The sequence below is a fragment of the Dufourea novaeangliae genome, unplaced genomic scaffold (genome assembly GCF_001272555.1).
Source record: "Dufourea novaeangliae isolate 0120121106 unplaced genomic scaffold, ASM127255v1 scaffold56, whole genome shotgun sequence".
Taxonomy (NCBI): Eukaryota; Metazoa; Arthropoda; class Insecta; order Hymenoptera; family Halictidae; genus Dufourea; species Dufourea novaeangliae.
Window position 1 is genome coordinate 51,541 of NW_015373942.1, and position 19,837 is coordinate 71,377.

Here is a 19,837-nt window from a genome sequence, read left to right on the forward strand (position 1 = left end):
GAGAATCAGGTCGACGCTTTAATAGATCAATTAAGGCTCTTGTTAGTATCCCACGAGGGGAACATCCAGCTAATAAGGCCTCCATTCCAAGAAACCGTGTCACGGTACGACCCGAATAAAATGAATCCCGACGAACCGTCGAACTCGACAACGAAGGGTGGAACCGTCAGAGAACATTCTCGACGAGAGTACGTCCTTTCGCGGTATTCGAGGGACACGAAGTGGCCCGTGTAGCTCCCTGGTCCCTCTTCCAATGTAAATTACGCGAAATCGTTGGACGGAGCGACGCAGTACAAAGGCAGCCGGTTTTAGTTGCCCAGTTTTCCGCGCTTTTTTTCTCCGGCCAGACGCGAAATATATTACGTAAATTCCCTTCTTCCGCGGGCGTTCCCCAACAGCGGCGTTCGTGTCGCGCGTGACGCCTCGGAAAATGCCTCCGCGCGAAAAACGTTTTTGCCTCCCGCCCCCCAACCCCCATCGTGTTCGCACCTCGACGTATAAACGACTGCATTTGCACTGATACAGTATTCATGCCCGTTGTCCCGCCCCTCCGCTCGCATTTTCCGACCGATCCACGTTTTTTTCCACGGCCACCTGACTCTTCTGGAGCAGTGTCAATATTTCGACGTTCGTTGCCATGTCGCATCTCTACGACCACTGTATCTCTGTATTGCAGTATTCTCGAGGAAATTGCTTGGAATTCCAGTCGCTGGAAAAATACTATGACTACAACCGACGTGAATGGACGTACGTTACACTATTGTTTATAAATATTAGGACACCTGATTTGTATGGACAAAATATGATGTCGAATAATATGTAAAAGAGACCACCATGTGATTCCTGATGAACAAATAAGAAAAAGATTACAGAATAAAATCTGGTCATTTTTGGATTAGTTTTCGAGAAAATCGACTTTGAATGTTTGCTGGATACGCGTGCAATTGAATGGGACTTTGCTAGCGTGTCTGGTCAATGCATTCTGTTACTAACTTTCAAATTCGATTTTTTCGAAACTATATTTTTTTCTTATTCACATGGTGGCCGGTTTACATATTATTCGACCGGACCCTGTGTATTTCAGGCTACTTTTATTGCTTTATATTTAAATAAATGTTGTCTATCAAGTTTTAAAATCTCATTAAAAAATATTTGTCATAATAATTAAGTATGGACTTCGATTCTCAATAAAAAAAATTACAAACTTCATTCTGAACAATGTTTCTAATTCTAATAGAAAATGGTAAATCAAAACACATAGCTACTAAATTATTTTATCTTCTTCCAGGTTTTATTTCGCGAACCGTGAATGTTTCATGCAGTTCCAAATATACGACTGGTAATGTATTCCGTATGGAAAGGGAGCGCAAAGCATACGAAAATGGTTGAATAAGACAGACAAGGGAACCGACGGAAAATTCGAGCAATTTAGAGACGTTACTGCATTTTGTCGCACCCTCTCGGGACCCGTCCCTTTGTCGTAAAATAAAACAGGGAGGGTGGCTGGAATCTCGCTGCCTCGGTGGATGATTCGAAAAAGATTTTTCGTTACGATGGCCTACAATATCCGTTTTACTTCACGCCCGTCCCCAAGAATCCCAAGATAATTCTCGAAAAAGGGTAGCTTGCTTATATTCACGAAAGACGAAGTCTAGCTAAGAAGTAGATTCAGCCAGGTAGAAAAATATAATCAGACGTCACGGAGAATACAATGAAGTGTCAGCAATGGTACGGCCAAGTGTCAAACCGAGAACATATTCAGGAGTCGACGAAAGAATTTTTAGAATACGGGCTACGTCACGGTGTTCTTCTAACCTCTGTCTCTGGAAGATTGTATATATGGCTTGTTAGAAAAACTTCAACTATTTATCGTCCTGTTAAACAACGTTTTCGAATGGCGTTTCAACGGACGACCATGTTAACCGATTCGCAACCATGGACGAGATATTTCGCGGTATAATATTAGTCGTACAATGGCAGGGACGAGATATCCCGCGACTTTGTTTTGTTATGTTGAAATTAACCAAATATTTTCCTTCATTATACATTTTTTCTGATGAATTTAATTTTGTCTGATAAAAAGAAATAGAATTTCCACGCTCAATCGATTAAAAATGGCGAAACACTTTTTCCATCTTTTATTCGGTATTCAAAACTCTTTGTTCAGATAATGAATTTGCCCACCTCTCATTTATAACATTAGTTTTGTAAATTAATAAACAAGCAGTACTAGATGACAGAAATAAAATTTGTTCATTAGACGATCGAGCCTCGCCTGCAAGTGATACGGGGACACCGCGGCTGATGTATCGCGTGGCTCTACTACTGGCAAAATTTCAAGCTGCGAACGGTAGAGTTGCTCGATAAAAAATCCACCGACAATTTATTCGACCACTTGCTAGACCATACGCCAACCGTTCCGCGCGAACGTTATATATATATGCAGGAGAAATTTGACCGACCGCATGCTACAAATGAGTGGAAACCCGATAACCGAATATGGAAAGTATCGGACGTAAATACCGTAACTGTTCGAAACTCTTGGGGAACTTTTTTTACGCTCTGTATCCAAATGCTGAAATACTTTTGGCGGAGAGTAAGTCTATCGATGAAATTTTTTGGCTCATCACCAGGTAGGATGATGCTGAAGAATGTTAGTTCCGAGATAGAAGTGTACATGGAAACCTACTGAGAAACATCCAGACCACAGATTTGCCAAATACGACCTCACCTACTTAGAAAGTTCCACAATTTAAGTACAATTACCCCCAGAAGATGGAGAATCCTGTTCATTTAATACCTCGTCAATCCATTAAAATACAACGCATCAGTATTTAAATTTCCCGCCCAAATTCCCACCACTCCTGCCAGGGCTCCTGAACATCGGGCGCTAAACCCGTTCAGCAACCAAAGGCGAAACACTCGTTAATATTAAAGAGTGCACCGAACTCGCATGCAAAATCCCCACAGAGCTCCTTTCCACCGACCGACCAGAGAATTTCGTTTCATCAGCACGGAATTTCGCGCTAATAAGTGTAATGGACCGTGTCGAACGGCCAGCGGCGGCGGTGGCGCGAAACAGGCCACGAGACCGGGATAAATTCCTCGGCAATGGAGGGGGAAATGACAGACGTCTATTTGGCTGATGGCGCAGGGTTTAACCAGCGTTCGGCCAGGCGAATATTTTTGCACGTACACGCGGAATAATATGCTCGAGCAAGCCGCGGGTCTGGGCTAGAATAGAGGCGGATGGGCGCCGTTGGTACTCGAGGCTCAGAGCTGCATTCTTTGCCCCCCAAAAAAGGGACGCACGCCGTAGACAGAAAGAGAGAGGAACCGATTTCGCGGGGATTCAATCTCTGGCTGTTTCCAGTTCCTCTAACGGTGGTTCCACGGGCGTTGCCCGAATGAAAACACGAATGAATGGAGATAGTGAATTTCCATGACCGTGGGCAAAACGGAAACATTTTTTAATACCCATTAACGAGCTGAAATGCCATTTAGCCGATGTAATAATTCTGAGAGTATGGGGGTTCCTAGAAAGGAGAAACCCACCTGTACACACGGGACAGACGCCGCGAGTGTTTTTTGTGTTTTTGTCCCCCTTTTTTTTTACCAGCCCCGGGACGTGAAACGGAGTAGCACAATGGCACGCGAGAGCGAACGCGCGGCGGTGCGCTTTTACCCGCTCGGGCATTTAATCCTGGCGAAAGTAGTGTAGACGAACGACGGGTATTGTTTCGATATTAGGGAACCGTGGACTGGGACTCGTGTTGAACTATCTAGCGGGACGTGTCGCGATACGAAACGTCGAATAATATTTATAGAAGGAAATGGACGATGTAATATTTTGTGCATGTGCTACCGGGTAAGTTTGAAGTCCGGGCAATGAATATGCTACAGGCGAAGTTAGTCTAAAGGCTAGACCTGGGATTACTTGGGTGAACTTAGTATTACCCACGATCCATGGATAATTTACGAAGTTTAATTTAAATAATACACGTTTCGAACTTTACACGCGTGTACCGTGTTTTAAGGAATGCAGCCAAAGCAGTGCTAAGCACAAGTATTGACTGGTAACTGTCTCTGTTCCTCTATTACTTTAATTGTAATTATTTCCATTTATTTATAGTTTTTCACTCGATTCGTTGGATCAGATATATAGATAAATTCGGAAAAAATGCTGGTACGTGTCGCGAACTAAACAACCGATACAGTTCCGGGCAAACTATTAACGTATTAGATTCCATTCTAGACCTAATCAGGGCATAATTCACCTTACTAACAGTTTCTGATGTCGTAACAAACACTGTTTTTAGAAGAAAGATTAGGTTTCGATTTAATTGCATCATAAAACCTAGTTTTTATATTGTTAGCATAACAAACAACTCCGTCACCATCTCAAATAACACTGTAGTCACACAGTCAACAATATACTGCCGAGGCAAAGTATAAAAAATTAAAAAGAAAGAAAACATGTTTTTTTTATGTTTGGCATGAATTTCGGCATTGTCAGATTGTACACTTCGCCGATAACATATACAATACCTTGTTAACAGGTATAAATGAGGAACAGATTGTTTTACATTAATTGGTCGGTCAAACATCGCGTTGAACCGAATCACACGTACACCGCCGTAACAATATAATTCTATGTTTTTATTGGTGATCCCGTTCTACATATTCGATGGTAATTTTGTTGCAAGTTGCAGTGGTTCCTGGTGCCCCAATAGCGACGTAAATTCAAACTGTCTAATTCACGAATTCAGTCGTCTAAAACTAGAGCCTGTGAGTGCGAGTGACTTTCCGACATCAGTTACATTCGCCTTTACGTACGTCGGTAATTTAACTAGTTAGCAGAGTTGCCATTTTGAATTAAACTTGGGCAGTCGATTGAAACGACTGCCATATAGAATTTCATGATACCGGTCGTGTAACCATTGGTTTATGAAACTGTCAGTATTTTGATGTGTTGACGGCCGGATCAAATCAGCTCTGTCTATCCATTTACACGCGAAACAAAGCATCGCTGTCAATTTATGTTAAAATATTTAAAAGAAAAAACAAATAGTATAACATTCAATAATAGTAACCGAAAAATGCTTGTAAACATTATTCTTTTGAGTATTATGCTATACTTTTTTTTTTCAAAGTACAATAGAATAACGGATGTTTATACAAATATAATGATCTATAATTCGAAGTCATTTGATATTAATAAAAAACTGTAAAAAAATTATCACCAACATGTTATGACCCCTTTGACATCGTACAACCGTTTCAAATAAAGCCCTTTCATATTTTTAAAAATACCCGAGATATTGCAGATGGTCAAAATTATTGCCCCATCCTGTATACATATGCTGGCAGCGAATAAAATTGCTGTGGAGTTATATTCAACTAAACAAAGTTTGGATAATTCAGATAATAGATAATTCGAGTAATGAAAACTCAATGTGTGACGTAAACACATGTTACGTAAATAATAATGGATGCAAATTTTTGCAGCAGTTATCAACAATACATTATAATGAAACGCAGCAGTTGCTAAGGGCATCATTCTGACCTTTAAACACTTAATGAAATGAAACAATTGCTTACGAAATGTCTACTCGTTTGAAAAGTATTATTTTATTATAGACACTAGAATTTCAACGTTTAATCGATCGAAAAAAGCAAACTACTTTTTTTTATATTTTATTCGTTATTCGAAACTCTCCATCTAGATAATGCATTTGCGTATCTCTGCTCTACATTCAAAGACTAAAATGTATAGTAAGTAGAAGTGACTGGTAATGGTCAGGCACACAAGCCAAATGCTATTCAAGCTCACACATAAAGCACGCGATTAAATTTTCCTCATCTCTGCGTTCGCAAACTATGCTTAATACAACAAATTGGTTTCTCCACCTTCTGTACATTATTTCACATAAACTCATTTCTTTCCTAATTGTGCCACCAGTTTGCTAACACGCTGCGTATTGCATACACAGAACTGTTATTCCGGTAACACCCTCTACTTTACATTCGTGGAATTATAATTAAACGTTCTATTATCGAATTAGAATAGCGGTGTTCATCGGTTCTCCGCCTCGGTAATCACCGCGTGAACAAAAACTAAGCAATTATGAACCCCCGAACGAACAATACCCGAGGCTAAAGCGTGTTTGATGAAGCGAAACACACCGATACGAATCTTGGAGCCGGACCTTGATACCCACGGGACCACACCCGGGACAAGACCAAAAGCCGGGTATAATTCATGCATCCGCGGGGCTATTACCGAAATATATTTCGTGCTCGATTTATTCTGGCCTGGGAGTGAATGTTCTCCAGAGTGTCGTGTACCAAACGCAGGTTCTCCGTTTTAAGGAAAGTTCGCCTTTGCTATCCCCTGTGGCCTAGCTCCTCCGCAGAGGGCGACGTGATAAATCGCTGTTGGATTTTCGAAACGCCCCCCTCCACACCTTTTCCTCTTCCGTGTCTTGTCATTCGCTTATCGGGGTTATGAATCTCGCGCAGGGGAAGAGGCACATCTCGATAAAACGGACACCGTTTTAAATCGCGACGAAACTTTCGTCGTTATAAATCCTTTTCGACTCGCGACAGCTTCCATTCCCGCCGGCCGTTTTCAAACGGAATCACGTTCACGTCGTTCTGATTAACAGGCGAGGGTGCAATTGTTTCGAATGCTCGCGTTGCGCTGGGGAAAAATGGGGAAACACGACCGGCTTTGTTAATCGAACGATTTATATCGTTGCTCCGCCGAATGGAACGGCTACGCTCGGAGGATGCTTCGAAGAGATATGAGCTTCCCCCGAAAGCTAGACCGATCGACTCCACTTCTTACAGGTCACTCGGTATTGATACTTTTCGCGTAAATATTTTGTTGTTGTAAAATATATACTCAATATCGATTATTAGTATTAGAACACTGGGTCTGTATGGGGAACATTGATGTTTTGTAAACATTATATAGAATGTCATCTAATTGGTGGTACAGTCGGGTAAGGGATGATTCTACGTGAAAAAATAAGTCGAAAATATAAAATACAATTTTTTCACTTGAGACTTTGTTTTCGAGGAAATCGATTTCGAAAATTACTCTGAAACGCCTGTATTCGTCATGGTAGTTAGTAGAAACGGCACGCAATGGACAGACACGCTTGCCCCAAGACCTATTCAATTGCACGCGTATCCAGTAGATTTTCAGTCATTTTTCTTGGAAACAAAGTCTCAAATAAAAAATTTTATTGTATATTTTCGACTTATTTTTTCACGAAGAATCATTCCCTACCCGGTTATACCACCAGTTTGACATTCTGTATATTTAGTAAAATTTTTTAATTTGAGTAGGTTATCTGTAAGTACGATATCTGTTACTGTATATTACCTGTAAGAGAGCAATTAATCCAAAATGCGCTCCAAAGTTCTGTAAAATTCGTTAAAACGTATGAAAACGTGATACATTCCGTTTCAATTATCCCGAGGCTTCAAATACAAAAAGCCGTTTAATCGGTGTCGATTTGTGAAAAGTTTGTCGGAACTTTCAAAGCGACTGCAGGCTATCTTTGACATTGTCGAAGGTGTCTTACTCGCCGTGTAGAAGCATCGTGAAATACCGGAGGGGTGAACAACGTTGTTGAAAACCGTTGGAAAAAGTTCTTTCATTCTTGTAAGAGCGATAAATCGATATCTGTTAGGCGGCGTTCGTTTTTCACGGCTTTTCCTTTTATTTTTTCCTACCGGGACGGGCGTTATTCCACGGCGATTTTAGGAAAGTTTCCACGACGAAGGGGAAAAACTTTGGTTTTAAGCCGGGCGAGCTGCAAAGTGTCGCATCCTGTTTACACTGCCCGCTTCTCAAAAGCCGCAACAAAGAAATACGTACAATGGAATCGCGGAGGGGTGGCGAATCCGAACCAAGAACTGTAACGATGAAGTTACAATTCGTCGCAATGGAGTGTCTACCCTTTAAGATACACGGTGTCGCTGTAAAAGGATGATTTTAAAATAGCAAATAGGGGATGTAATATGAAAAAAAATATTGTGTTGGTTTTATATTGGATACAATATATATTGTACAAATGGAATTGAATAAATAATGAGATAAATTTTGTTAAAGAAACTGAGAATGATATAAATTTGTAGTATTAGGGTTCGGTCTGGGTTTGGTAATGTCCATCTACTATCTACTCGAATCAATATGCATTTTCAACACTATCCATTATTTTATTTTATTCTAGTACTTTGCCCATCCAAATCATCAATGTCAGAGATACTCTATATCGAACGATAAAACGATAAAACGATTCTTCAGCACGTGTTCGGTCGTCACGGATGTCAAGCTTCGATTCGTTCGTCCGTTACCGCGTTCAAACGAAAAGCCTACGGGCCGGTAACTTTCGCGTTCGCCCAGGCGGGCAAGTTTCGCCCAGAACTCGCGAGTGCTGTGAATGAAAACAGCCTGAAGCTGTTATCACGGCGATATCGTTCCGCCGTCGTTCCAGGTTTGCATTCCTCGTATAAACACCGAACACCATGAACTGTTTTCCCTTCGATTTACAACCCTAGAAATCTCGATCGACCAACGAAATTTCCTATCGTTCGTGGTTATGCGTTTCAACAACCACCGTCTCCCTTTTTATTCACTCGCCTATATTAGCTGCGTGGACGAACAATCCGAGTGTTCGTTGCTCGAAACAAGGAGAATCCAAGGTAACGGAACAGGAAAGGTTTAATTCGTCGTTCCATTTTGATGGGAGCCATCGGGCCGATATATCGTGTGTAATTACATCAGTGTAGCCGGTTTTTGCGTTGGATCCAGTTAAATTATAAAGCCCCTCGGAATGCGTGGACCATTGAGCGTCGCTCGAACGGCGAAACGAGAGACAGAGCAAGAGGAAATGGGGGATAAGGTGGACGAGATCGAGTGAGGGAACGAGTGATAGAGTGAGACGGGGGAAGGTGGTATGCAACGAGAGCACATCGACAGTGGAAATGCATAGTTAGACGGAAGGGTTCGCACAGGGTACTACGAAGCAGAAGATAGTTCAGGGGTTTCGGTACTACACGCGGGGATGATCACCCCGGGGCGAATTTGCATTGTGGCCGAACGCTTTGTGTTTGAGCTGCACTGCCAGCCCTATCCCCCCCGTTGCATCTGGTTCGTTGGTTGGCTGGTACGGTGCACTTTAATCCGAGGAAAACCGTCGATACACCCCAGCGAGCGTACAACCAACGCCGATCCTCGCGATTAAATTAATGATTCCGCGGTGTACGTGGCGTGATCCGACGAAAAACGGGGAAAGTTAAGCGATTTTTTTATCTCTGATTGCTTATATTACGCTGAAGAATCGCGAACGGTGTCAGGAATTAGCGTATCTGTGAGATATTGACAGGTATGATACATGGGAAAGGAATAATGTTTGGTGTTTTCTTTGACGGATGATAATATCGGTACAATTGTGAATAGTACTGAAAAACGATGCATTATGATGCAGTATGGGAATTGGAGGTTGGAAATAAAACGATCTTGTCGGCAACATTCCTTTCCCGTTTTTTGTCAGACGATGTATGTCAATGTAATCGTAGACAGCTGTAAAGAATCGACATATTGACATGAAACTCCTTGTAGAAGCGAAAACCCCAATCAGCTCGTGGGAAAATTTCCTTCCCACTTCCAACGCGTCTATCGATTTTCAATCGCCGCGATTGAATTAATCATCGTCCGTGTTCGAAGTGTGATCGACGGAACACGAAAAAAGCTGGCCAGTTTTTTTCCGATTGTCAATAGTACCGGACGAATCGCGAACGGGCGTTAGAAATCAGTGAATATCGATGCAACGGAGAGAGGAAACGGTCGTGGACATGAAAATAGTGACAAGCTCGCGCAGCAACTTTCGGGCACGCGTTGCATCGGCAGCTATCGGCTGGCAATCTTATCACGATCCAGCCGGTCCGATATTGCGAAGAAATTATTAAAGTCTCCTCCACCGCGCACGATACCCGCAGAATTCGGATCAAATCTGATTTAACCCGGTCGTAAATTTACAAGCTGTACGAGAGTTCGACGCGACCGCATTACAGATTCAAATTACCTGGTGCTAGCTTTCAACGAGTGCCATGCTCTCGTGGAAATTCCACCTTTTTGTTACGTCTCTGTTTTATGATCTACGCAGCAAGCTCTGGATGTTAATTAAAATTTATGTTGGGCGAAAATGGATGAATGAATTTATTGTTCTAGAAACGAGTTTTGTAAGGCTCCGAATATTAATAATAATCTTCTACTAATCATTTCTTATACTGTCGCCTCGGAAAGGAAGTTAACGTTCCCTTTAAACTGTTTAAATTCAGGAAAAATAATGAATATTTTATTGGTACGAGACGAGACGTTTTTTTATTTCTTTTGTCATTTGTTGAAAATTCAGTAGAGTGTGGTAGATTTATTTTAGCAGCATCTTCGAGAAATATTGTATTAAATACGGTTGGGCGTTAACTTATGTGATAGGTATTTCGACTATTTCAAAATGAATACAGAGTTTCACAAGAACAGAGAACAATTTATTAGTACGCTTAATAATTTCCAAGGCAACTGTATGTTCACAAATCTCAAATGGGATTTTATCAAAGAATTACTTTGAAGTTTATTATTCGGAAAATTGATTTATATGTTCATTTTGGCACTAAATGTATGAATAAAATAAGAGGAATATGCTTCATACTACCAAGAATTTGATCCACTTTATTCCATCCTTCAAAATCAATAAGAATGGAACGACAGTAGCGAACTAACGAACCAAATACCTGTGGGTGCGGAGGGAGAAACTAAACACGGGAGAAAAACAAACAGGTGTCGTTCGCAGTCCGTTGGTACACAAACATTGACTGTATGGAGAGACAAAAAGATTTAACTAGATTTGGATTAATTGTAAATTAACATCACGTCATGTGAGTGCCAGATGATAGAGAAGATATTTAGATGACCCGTTTTAAGCGGAATACCCTGTATATTCACTGTTACTGTTCCCGTGGCCGTGCACCTGTTCATTTTACCGTTCCCTTGCACAAATCCAAAACTATAGGGAATATAATAAACTACGTGATTAACACTAGGTTTACGGACATTTCTTATATACCTATCTCTACGTACACTTGGTCAAAGAAACCGTAGATTTTCTTTAAAAAACAACTTATTTTATTTAATACTCACTTTAACAATCGCGTCAAATTAACGCGTATCCGTACATATACCACATAGAAAATTTCAAGATTAGAAAGCATTCGAAATGCGTGAAAATGATGCGTCCCGTAAACCTAATGTGAACGCAGTTTGAAAACCAGCAGACAAAAAGCCCGTGATTAAATCAAACATCCGGTACGAACCGTTCGCGCGTGGTGGCATGGTGCAGTAAACTCCCGAAGGAAAATTCAATCTTGCAATTGAAGAGGAAACGTGGCCGGGAAGACTCTGCCGGGGATCCCGTCTGAATGGAAAACGAATCACTCGGAAAAGTTTTAGTCGCGCACAGATCAGTCCGTCGAGGCGAGAAACTTCCCGTTTATTCGGTATAATCCGTTCGAAAGGGTACGAAGTGCAGGGAAGCAGAGTGGCAGCTCCTCCGATCAACTTTTTCAAAGAGGCTTCGTCGTGCAGAGGGATGGAAACAGTGACGAGACCAGAGAAAAAGCGAAGACTGCCCAAACAGAGGGGGCTTGGTTTCCGTTGTGCACGCGTGTCACCGAAGAAAAGTAGAATACAATCGGAACACGGAGAGGTCCTCTGCCCAACAATGCGTAAAGTTTCAGGGAAAAGTCCGTCCTCCTAAACCGGTCGACGTGTTCGGCCGCGTCGCACAATGCGACCATTACGGAGGGTCGGAAGGAAAGAAGTTAGGAAAGTTTCGAGCGAAGACCGCCGCGACGGAGTTGAAATTCTCGTCCGGTCGGAGGTGTCGGGGATTGGCAAGAGAGAGAGACAGACATGAAACTCGTAAAACCTAACGCGCATCGCATTCAATCAACGTCCGTTTGTGGCTGTGCAAACCGACCGACTTTCCGCGTGATGATTTCGCGTTCGCTTAACAGCGTCTCGGGAACAAACGAAAAAAAAAAAAACAATTTCTCTCGCTTCGGATACGCGAACACAGTGTGGCAGCTGGCGTGCCTCGATGGAGCGCGCGGAATAATCGTGACGCGTATGAGAAAGAACGCACATGGCTACCCGAGCTTTCGAATCGTTGTTTTCGAACAATTTCCACTGTTTTCATAAGCTCCCGCTAACGTTGGAACTCTTGTCGAGGTTTGCTCTTTTTTTTTTCTTTGTGTCCCGCTTGTGCGCGCGCGTGCAATACCAAGGGACCTTGCGGGGGGGGGGGGGGGGGGGGGGGAGAATACTCGAATCGCTCCCTCAGACTCTAATTAACTCGGATATTGACCAGAACTCTGGCGTATATCAACGTGGGCACATGTATGAGAGCGCGCACGCTTTTTAGCCCTAACCCCTTATCCGTCCACTCATTGCAAACACACGCATCGGTCTACGGTACACAAACGAGGGAAAAACCGGCAAAAAAGTGCCACCAATTTATCAGGCTTCCACGTTTTTATCGTTGCGCCGTTTTCACGAACCTCTCGAGCGAGCGGTAGGTTGGGGTGCCAGGGGGTTGGAATAGCGTAAACGTCAAAAACTTGGCGATCACGTGCACCGAGACGTGACACCGGTATATGATATACGAGAAGAGTCGTTTTTGAATGCGTAACGAGAGAACGCTACGGAATTGCATTTTTTTCGGCCGAGACGTGTATTGAACGTGTTTTGTGCTTGTTAAGTCACCGCTGTTGTCATCGACGATACCCAGGGGGAGGAACAGAGGAATTACCGGATGGCTGGCATCGATGTTATACGACCGACGAAAGCCGGATGCGGAAGAGAGCTTCGACAACGCTAACGAGAGAATTTTTATCAATCAAAAAGGATGGTGAACGCCGCATGTATTGAATTCGGCGGTGGAATTGCTTGTTCCAAGTTTGAAGTTTCTGGTTGGGACTTGGTTGTGTGGGAAATAAGAAGGGTCGTCTGGTAGATAAACAGAACGCATCCTTAGAGGAAATGGGTCATGAGTCGAAAATTTATAATTGTTATTTTATTGCGTGAAATGTCTTTGAGTACGTAGATTCACCGTCTAGAAATACGTCACAAGTTGATGTCCAATATTTCGAGCGAGATTGGACTAGTGTGACTTTAATTAATACATGAAATGCTACGTAATGAATGAGTTTCTTTACGCTGTTCTGAAAAATTACATGTTTTCGACTTGTGACACTTTTCTTGCGGCGGTGCAATATATGTTCGTAATGTGATAACAAGTGAGGAAGTGTTAGAGATACCTGTCCACAAATTTTTGTACGGAAAAGTGAATGAACGAATGTAATCAGTATTTGTTAATAAATTTAATGAACTTTATGGGATAAGTAGAAGATTTAATGCTTAATGAAGATTAATGATCGTTATTCACACACACTACACTGCGGATTTTGATGCAAAATTACATTTTAGAAAGTTGTTCATAAAGACAAAAGTAGGAATTTCCTTCTTCCCTTAAACTTAAGTATCTCATTGGTTTAAAGAAATAATAAAAAAAAACTCGTTGCATCTAACGAAAGTACTATACTATAGAGCCTATAAGGCTATAAATGCATAAAATCCGTAGTCTAGTCATCACTATAAATCAACGATCATACACAAAGATTTACGTCTATGTACTCGGAGGTAACTAAAACCAGTTGAATAAATGTTCATAAATTTTGCATAAATTGATAGCCACTGTCGATTAACACAATTATCCAATTCATAATCCAAGGATTAAAAAGAGCAATTTTTGTCGCGTGTTATTGGCGTTTGCCCCGCTCCCCCACCCCTCATATAAAATTCCACTTGAAAGCGCATCGATCATCGACTTCTCAGAACGCCCGACACGTTCCACGTTTCGCTCTTATTGAACGCCGCGCGGTACTTATTGCAATTTCACTCACCGCCCTTCGGCGTAGGGAAGATGTTGAAGGTGGAGTCCCGTACCCAGGACGTGACCGCCACGTATTCCTTAACGAACGTCGGTATCTCGCACCTGAGCACTCCGGTATTTCCTTCCGGGACGTATAGGTCTCGCACCTGGACCTGGTACTTCTGACGCACCACTGAAAAAGGAAGTTACGATCACTTCGCTGAGAAAAAGCGAGAACCACGAGGCCGCGTTAACGTGCCCCGGCACATTTCGCTGTTCGTCGGGGGATGGGGGGAAAAAAGGTTGAAGGAAGCCCGGTTGCATCATCGAGGGAGGAATGAAGACGTCGAGCTCGCGCGGATGGCGGAATGATCAAGAACGTGGAGAGCTTCAAAGACGTCTCCTTGTGACATAACGCATTCTTAACTGCACGACTGGAACCTTTATAGCCTTCTTTATGTCACTATTTCAAAGTGACTTCAATATCTAGCCTGATACACACTACCGGGAGAAAGCATCGGACCAATTGTTACCCAACGAACGGAGGACAATATCATTCTGCGATGATTCGATGAAATTACAATGACGAAATGGAAATTGTTGCTGTATCGATTGGTTCCAGAAGTTTTATTGAAACGTTGGAAAATAATGTTTTACTACCTTCTCAACCCTTTCAAGCCTAAGTACATTCGCAACGCACGGACGCTGTATAGTTTAATAGCAGATGTCTGTACATTAATTGTATACTATCGCTTCAATGTTTTATGCAAATACTGCTAGCGTGCTGACAGTTTTTGAATTTTTATCAGACTTACGCTGGAGCGAAAGATTGAGGTATATAAACATTTTATAGCGAACATTGGTATCGGACACGTATATGGGTACTTATTCTACAGCGAACGTTTCGTCGAAACCGATATATGGGATCACACTCGTGAATGGGTTTACTATATAGCCAGGTTTCGTACTTTTGACTGGTAATTTATCTTTTGCCTAATCTCTTCGATTACCATCTTTTTTTAATGAGTTCTCTCGCCGAAGTTGCTTCAGTATTAATAATTTCCTAAAAGCAATATCAGTTTTATATTCATTGCAACTGTACGCTTCCTATAAAGTTGAATATCAAGATCAACAAAGTAGTATTTCACTTTGATTTGTTGTTAAAATCCAGTCTATAATCGTCTCGATGAGTCTGGCTCGATATTAAAGACAAGGGGTAAAATTCTTCGTTTAATATCACACAATAGGGACACGAATCACGATAAAAATTATTAAACACGCTTTTATGATCTCGTAACGTTTGATTGTACATTTTAGACTCCGTTAAAGACTGCTCACTTTTATCATTTTATTGCATCGTAAAGCTCGATTCACGAACAAAAAGAAACATCACCGTCGTTCGTCCAAGACTTTCACCTAGACACGAATTTCTTATCGACCACGGTATTATCAATTAATATGTTCTTTATGACGACCTCAAATTTCCCATCCGTGAATCAATAATCGTAAAACGTGCGCCCCGATGATTCAGGCGTCGATTACACGGAGCCAATTTACTTGTGAACTCATTGATGTTGCGTAACTCCGATTCGAATAAATACTCTTTATGTAACATGAACGATAAACTATTTTGCTAGTGAACGTTATTATATCACGGTTTCCATGAAGTGGAACAGATATGATTATGATGCGGATGATTATGCACTCGCAGTTATGAAAACATTAAAACTCTTAATAGAGGAAAAAAAATTCTGTTCAGTATTGATTTTTGTATTTAACTTCCGCGACTTATTTGAGACAATACACGACTACTTTTTTCGCGACATGATATCACACGTAGCAAACTCACTAGGCAAGTTTTCTAGTTGGATAGTAAACTCACCAACGAGTAGCGAGTAAAGTAGGAAAAGTCGACAACTTCATCTCACCATCATCGTCCATTGACAACTTAACTCTCGAACAACAGATTATCCGACAATGGCATAGGATGGCCCTTATCGGGTCAACGATTTGTTCGTACAAATTACTTTCACATATCATAATATTTATTATGGATAATCTCTAACTATGGAAGTTCAGAGTTCTTTGGTATGTTACCAATATATAGATAAAGAAAAGAATTCCTTCAAAAGAATTGAAAAAAAAAATTAATTATATTCATTTTCAGAGCTGTTTACGACGAACTTTGGTACAATTTTTTTGACCGATATAAAATGTTCCAAGCGCGGGACACTTGTTTCAGTTCTTAGGAGATTGCGCCCTGCAACTTGCAACCATTGATTTTTCAAAACTAATTTAACGTCCGGGAAAGTTCTCTTTGTAACAACGTTTAGTCGCCGAGAACGTATTCGCCAGCGAGTAGCGTAGTAAACTGGCTGCTTGTAATCGACGGAAGCGTAAAGACCTTAGGAAGCTCTCGTCCAAAGAACACATCGCCGCCTGTCGCCAACCCCGATAATATTATCGGGATATACATATATACAGGGTGGGGCAATAACTATGTCCACTTTAAATATTGCCGTTATTTGTAATAATATGAAAAAATGTTATTTGGCGAACGTTTACTGGTACATTTTCTAATAAAGTCCCCAATCTACTTCGTATAAAGTGTGCATATCGTTCGCCAGTAATGAAAGAAAGTTTATTTTACTACCACATTTGACCTTGCATGACCTTCAATGATAGCTCGCTGAAGTCGTCTCAACACCGGCTATCACATCGAGATAAAAAAAAACAGCATTTCATTAAAAAAAAATAGGGGTGACCTTGAAATCTCCTCTATGCCTTCGCCCACGCAGGAAATGTTTGTGGCACAATATGCCCCCTTCTATATCGTGTAAGTTTTGTATATAACATTTTTTCGTATTATTACAAATGACGGCAATATTCAAAGGGGACATAGTTATTGCCCCATCCTGTATATACTAGACATTTTCTATTACAAGCTCGTTATTCCGTTCGCGAACAACGTGGCTTTTCAAACCGTCTGGGAACGGTGCTTTCGGTAATTAGCGGCCTCCCTTCTCGCGTTCTCCAAGCCCCGCGCTGCGTAATCCACCTTCTCCGCGTAATCCAAGACCGCGATTCTTTCTGCAGCTCGGATGGAAATTTCCTTGATTCATCTGGCCGCTAAATGCGATAAGTGATTCTTGGCGGGACGTCTGAGAGGATTGTTGTACCGACCGCCTCGACGACCCAAAGAATTTCACGAGGTCGTTTGTCACGATTGGTCACCGAGAAGAACTGTTTGGGGATGCTGTTCTGCATAACCGTTTCGATCGAAATGAAATTAATACGGTGATTCGAGCAATGCGAATCGCAGGGTGGATCGTCACTTTGGCATTGCCTGAAATCTCTGGTGTATAAGGTGTGGCTTAATTTCGAGAATAAGTAATATGAACATTCTTATTTGAGAATTAGATTATGGAGCCATCGCCTTCATTCTAGGAATCTTGAGAATGTATACAAGCATTCCCGTATCGGATTCAATAAATAACTTGAAAATTTTATTTTGAGATATGGATAGTTGTTAGGTCATTGCCATTATTCTAGGCACCATGAGACTGTATACACGCATTTCAATGTCGGATCCATTGATTCTGACATTTCTGGTATTCAGTTTTTGGTAGCTGTTTTAATACCCGCGTTACATTAATTTGAATTTTAGGGAGTGACTGGAAATACGTTCCTTTCATGACTCATTTTACTCAGAAGAATAAAAAAAATGTTGCAAAGAGATCAATCATGCGAGTACAGCCACGATTATTTTCTCCCCTTCCCCGCTCGAAACAGCAGAAACACATGAAGCGGACGGAGTGGTTACTGACTCCAACCCTCCCCCATCCACGTCGCGCCCTTCCACAGACCGTTGGCTGTATGAAAATGTGGGTGAAAGCACTTGGCAGCGCGCGAGAGTCTGCGAATCTTGATCTTGGCAGTGAGTGCCGCTTGTTAGCCATAAGCGAGCGCGAGTTTAAGGCCATACATCTGCGGAGCCCGGGCAGAGGTACCGGAGCGGAGTGGCGATAAATGTAGTTGGCTCGGGCTCTCTTGAGCCGCGATCATTCTTCCGCCGTTTCCACCCCACTCTCGGAAAGGCGAGTCCGTGGTTTAGAGCATCATTTCGCGGAACGGCCGATTACATTTACGAGCACGACGAGAGAGATATCCCAACGAGGTGGTTGCGTCGCACACCGATAATGCCAGTTTTCCCGGCGCGTCTCGTCCGATTTTTACAAGGCTGAAAAACCAGGAGAATCGCAGTTGGAAAATCAGGGGAATCGCAGCTGGAAAATCAGGGGGATCGTGGCGGGTAAAAGTGGAGGATTTTGACGGGAAAAATTGGAGGATTGTGACGGGAAAAAGTGGGGGATCGTGGTGGGTAAAAGTGGGGGATTGTGGCTGGAAAAAGTGGGGGATCGTGGCGGGAAGAAGTGGAGGATTGTGGCGGGTAAAGCGGGCATCTTACGGCGAGACGCTAAATATCCGTGTGCTGATGCCGCCCGGTACGCTAAGTGCAAGAGGCGAAGCTCGTTCTACGGGAAAGAAGCCCCAGCGTATACTCCAGCTGCGCCGCCCTCAATGGCATAATTGCGAGTAACGATACCTCCTGCAGAATGGTATCCGACAATTTTTTGTCGCATTACGAACACGTTATAGTCCGTAACCAGGAAGCATGCTTTGTCCCGACGATTTTGTAAGCTTCCCAAGGGATACGCCCCCCGTTCAGTTGGGTAAAATCATCGTGATTGGTGTGGTGCAACGATTCTCCGGATACGAGGATAGTAGCTTTTTTTTCACTTTCGAAATTTAATGACGCATGTCGGAGAGGAATTTGAATACAGTAGGACCTTGATTAACCGAATCACGATTATCTGTAGTTGCGATCAATCAGGGTCAAAAGGGTCTCGGCTCATCGAGGGTCTCGTAATTCATTAACCCTTTGTAGCCCCGAGTGACTTTGAACTTACGTACAAGTACATCGATATTTTTTCGATCTAATTTATTTTTTTGCCGTTATGTGATGTATACAGGGTGTTCTGTAACCTCTCTTTGGTAACCGATAAGATTCTTTGTAGCGATTGTCAACGCTAGCTTGAGATATCAGAGTAATAGTAAAATCTTTGAAAATTGTAAATTCATTGTTAATTTGTATTTAGAGGTTGACATTTGTTGGTTCCACGTTAGATCAATTTTTGTATAGTCACGAAAAGAGTTCGGACTGTAGAGGGTTAACAAAGAAGGAGCGTCTCTTATGACCCTTTTTTGTTTTTACAGAATCCCTCTTCCATTAATTCGTGGCAAAGCACTTGTAAATGCAACATGTACAAAATAAAAGATATGTAAGCAGATACGTCTGGCTATACTTATATTGTAAAAAGGAATATATCTACAATATATTTACAGTAATTTCTCCCCAGGTCTTGATTTATCCGAAATGCTTTTATCCCGGTTAAGCTGGTTAATCGTAGTCCTGCTGTATTTTGAAGGAATTATATTAGATTTTGGTGCGATTGTTGAAATCAGATTTTTTTCATGTAAGTACAGGCAGCTGCGTGTCTTAGTCATTTATTGTTTCTACTGGTGGTATTAACGAGTGCATGAGTATACTTGGCGAAAGAAGAAAAAAAACGAAGAGATCGTAAAATTGATTGAGAACTAAGGTACTTGTGTTTGAATTGAACGAGTTAACAGAAATATGGAGTGCGAAAGGTCTTAGTGTTATCTACCTACAGACGTTGCAGTTCAATGTTTTCACTGTCTCAACTCGAGAACAATGGCTATTTAAATACAGAATGAAACTTCACCGTCTGAAATGCTAATTGAAATTTCCA

At 41.8% G+C, this 19,837-nt stretch overlaps 1 protein-coding gene across 1 annotated transcript in view; it reads right to left on the bottom strand.

Moving 5' to 3' along the window:
• LOC107185725 (Down syndrome cell adhesion molecule-like protein Dscam2) overlaps positions 1-19,837 on the bottom strand; it is a 78,624-nt gene that overhangs the window by 46,525 nt on the left and 12,262 nt on the right. The window contains exon 3 of the mRNA XM_015573480.1: positions 14,035-14,196. Coding sequence (XP_015428966.1) covers positions 14,035-14,196 — 162 coding nt within the window. The remainder of the gene's footprint in view (positions 1-14,034; positions 14,197-19,837) is intronic.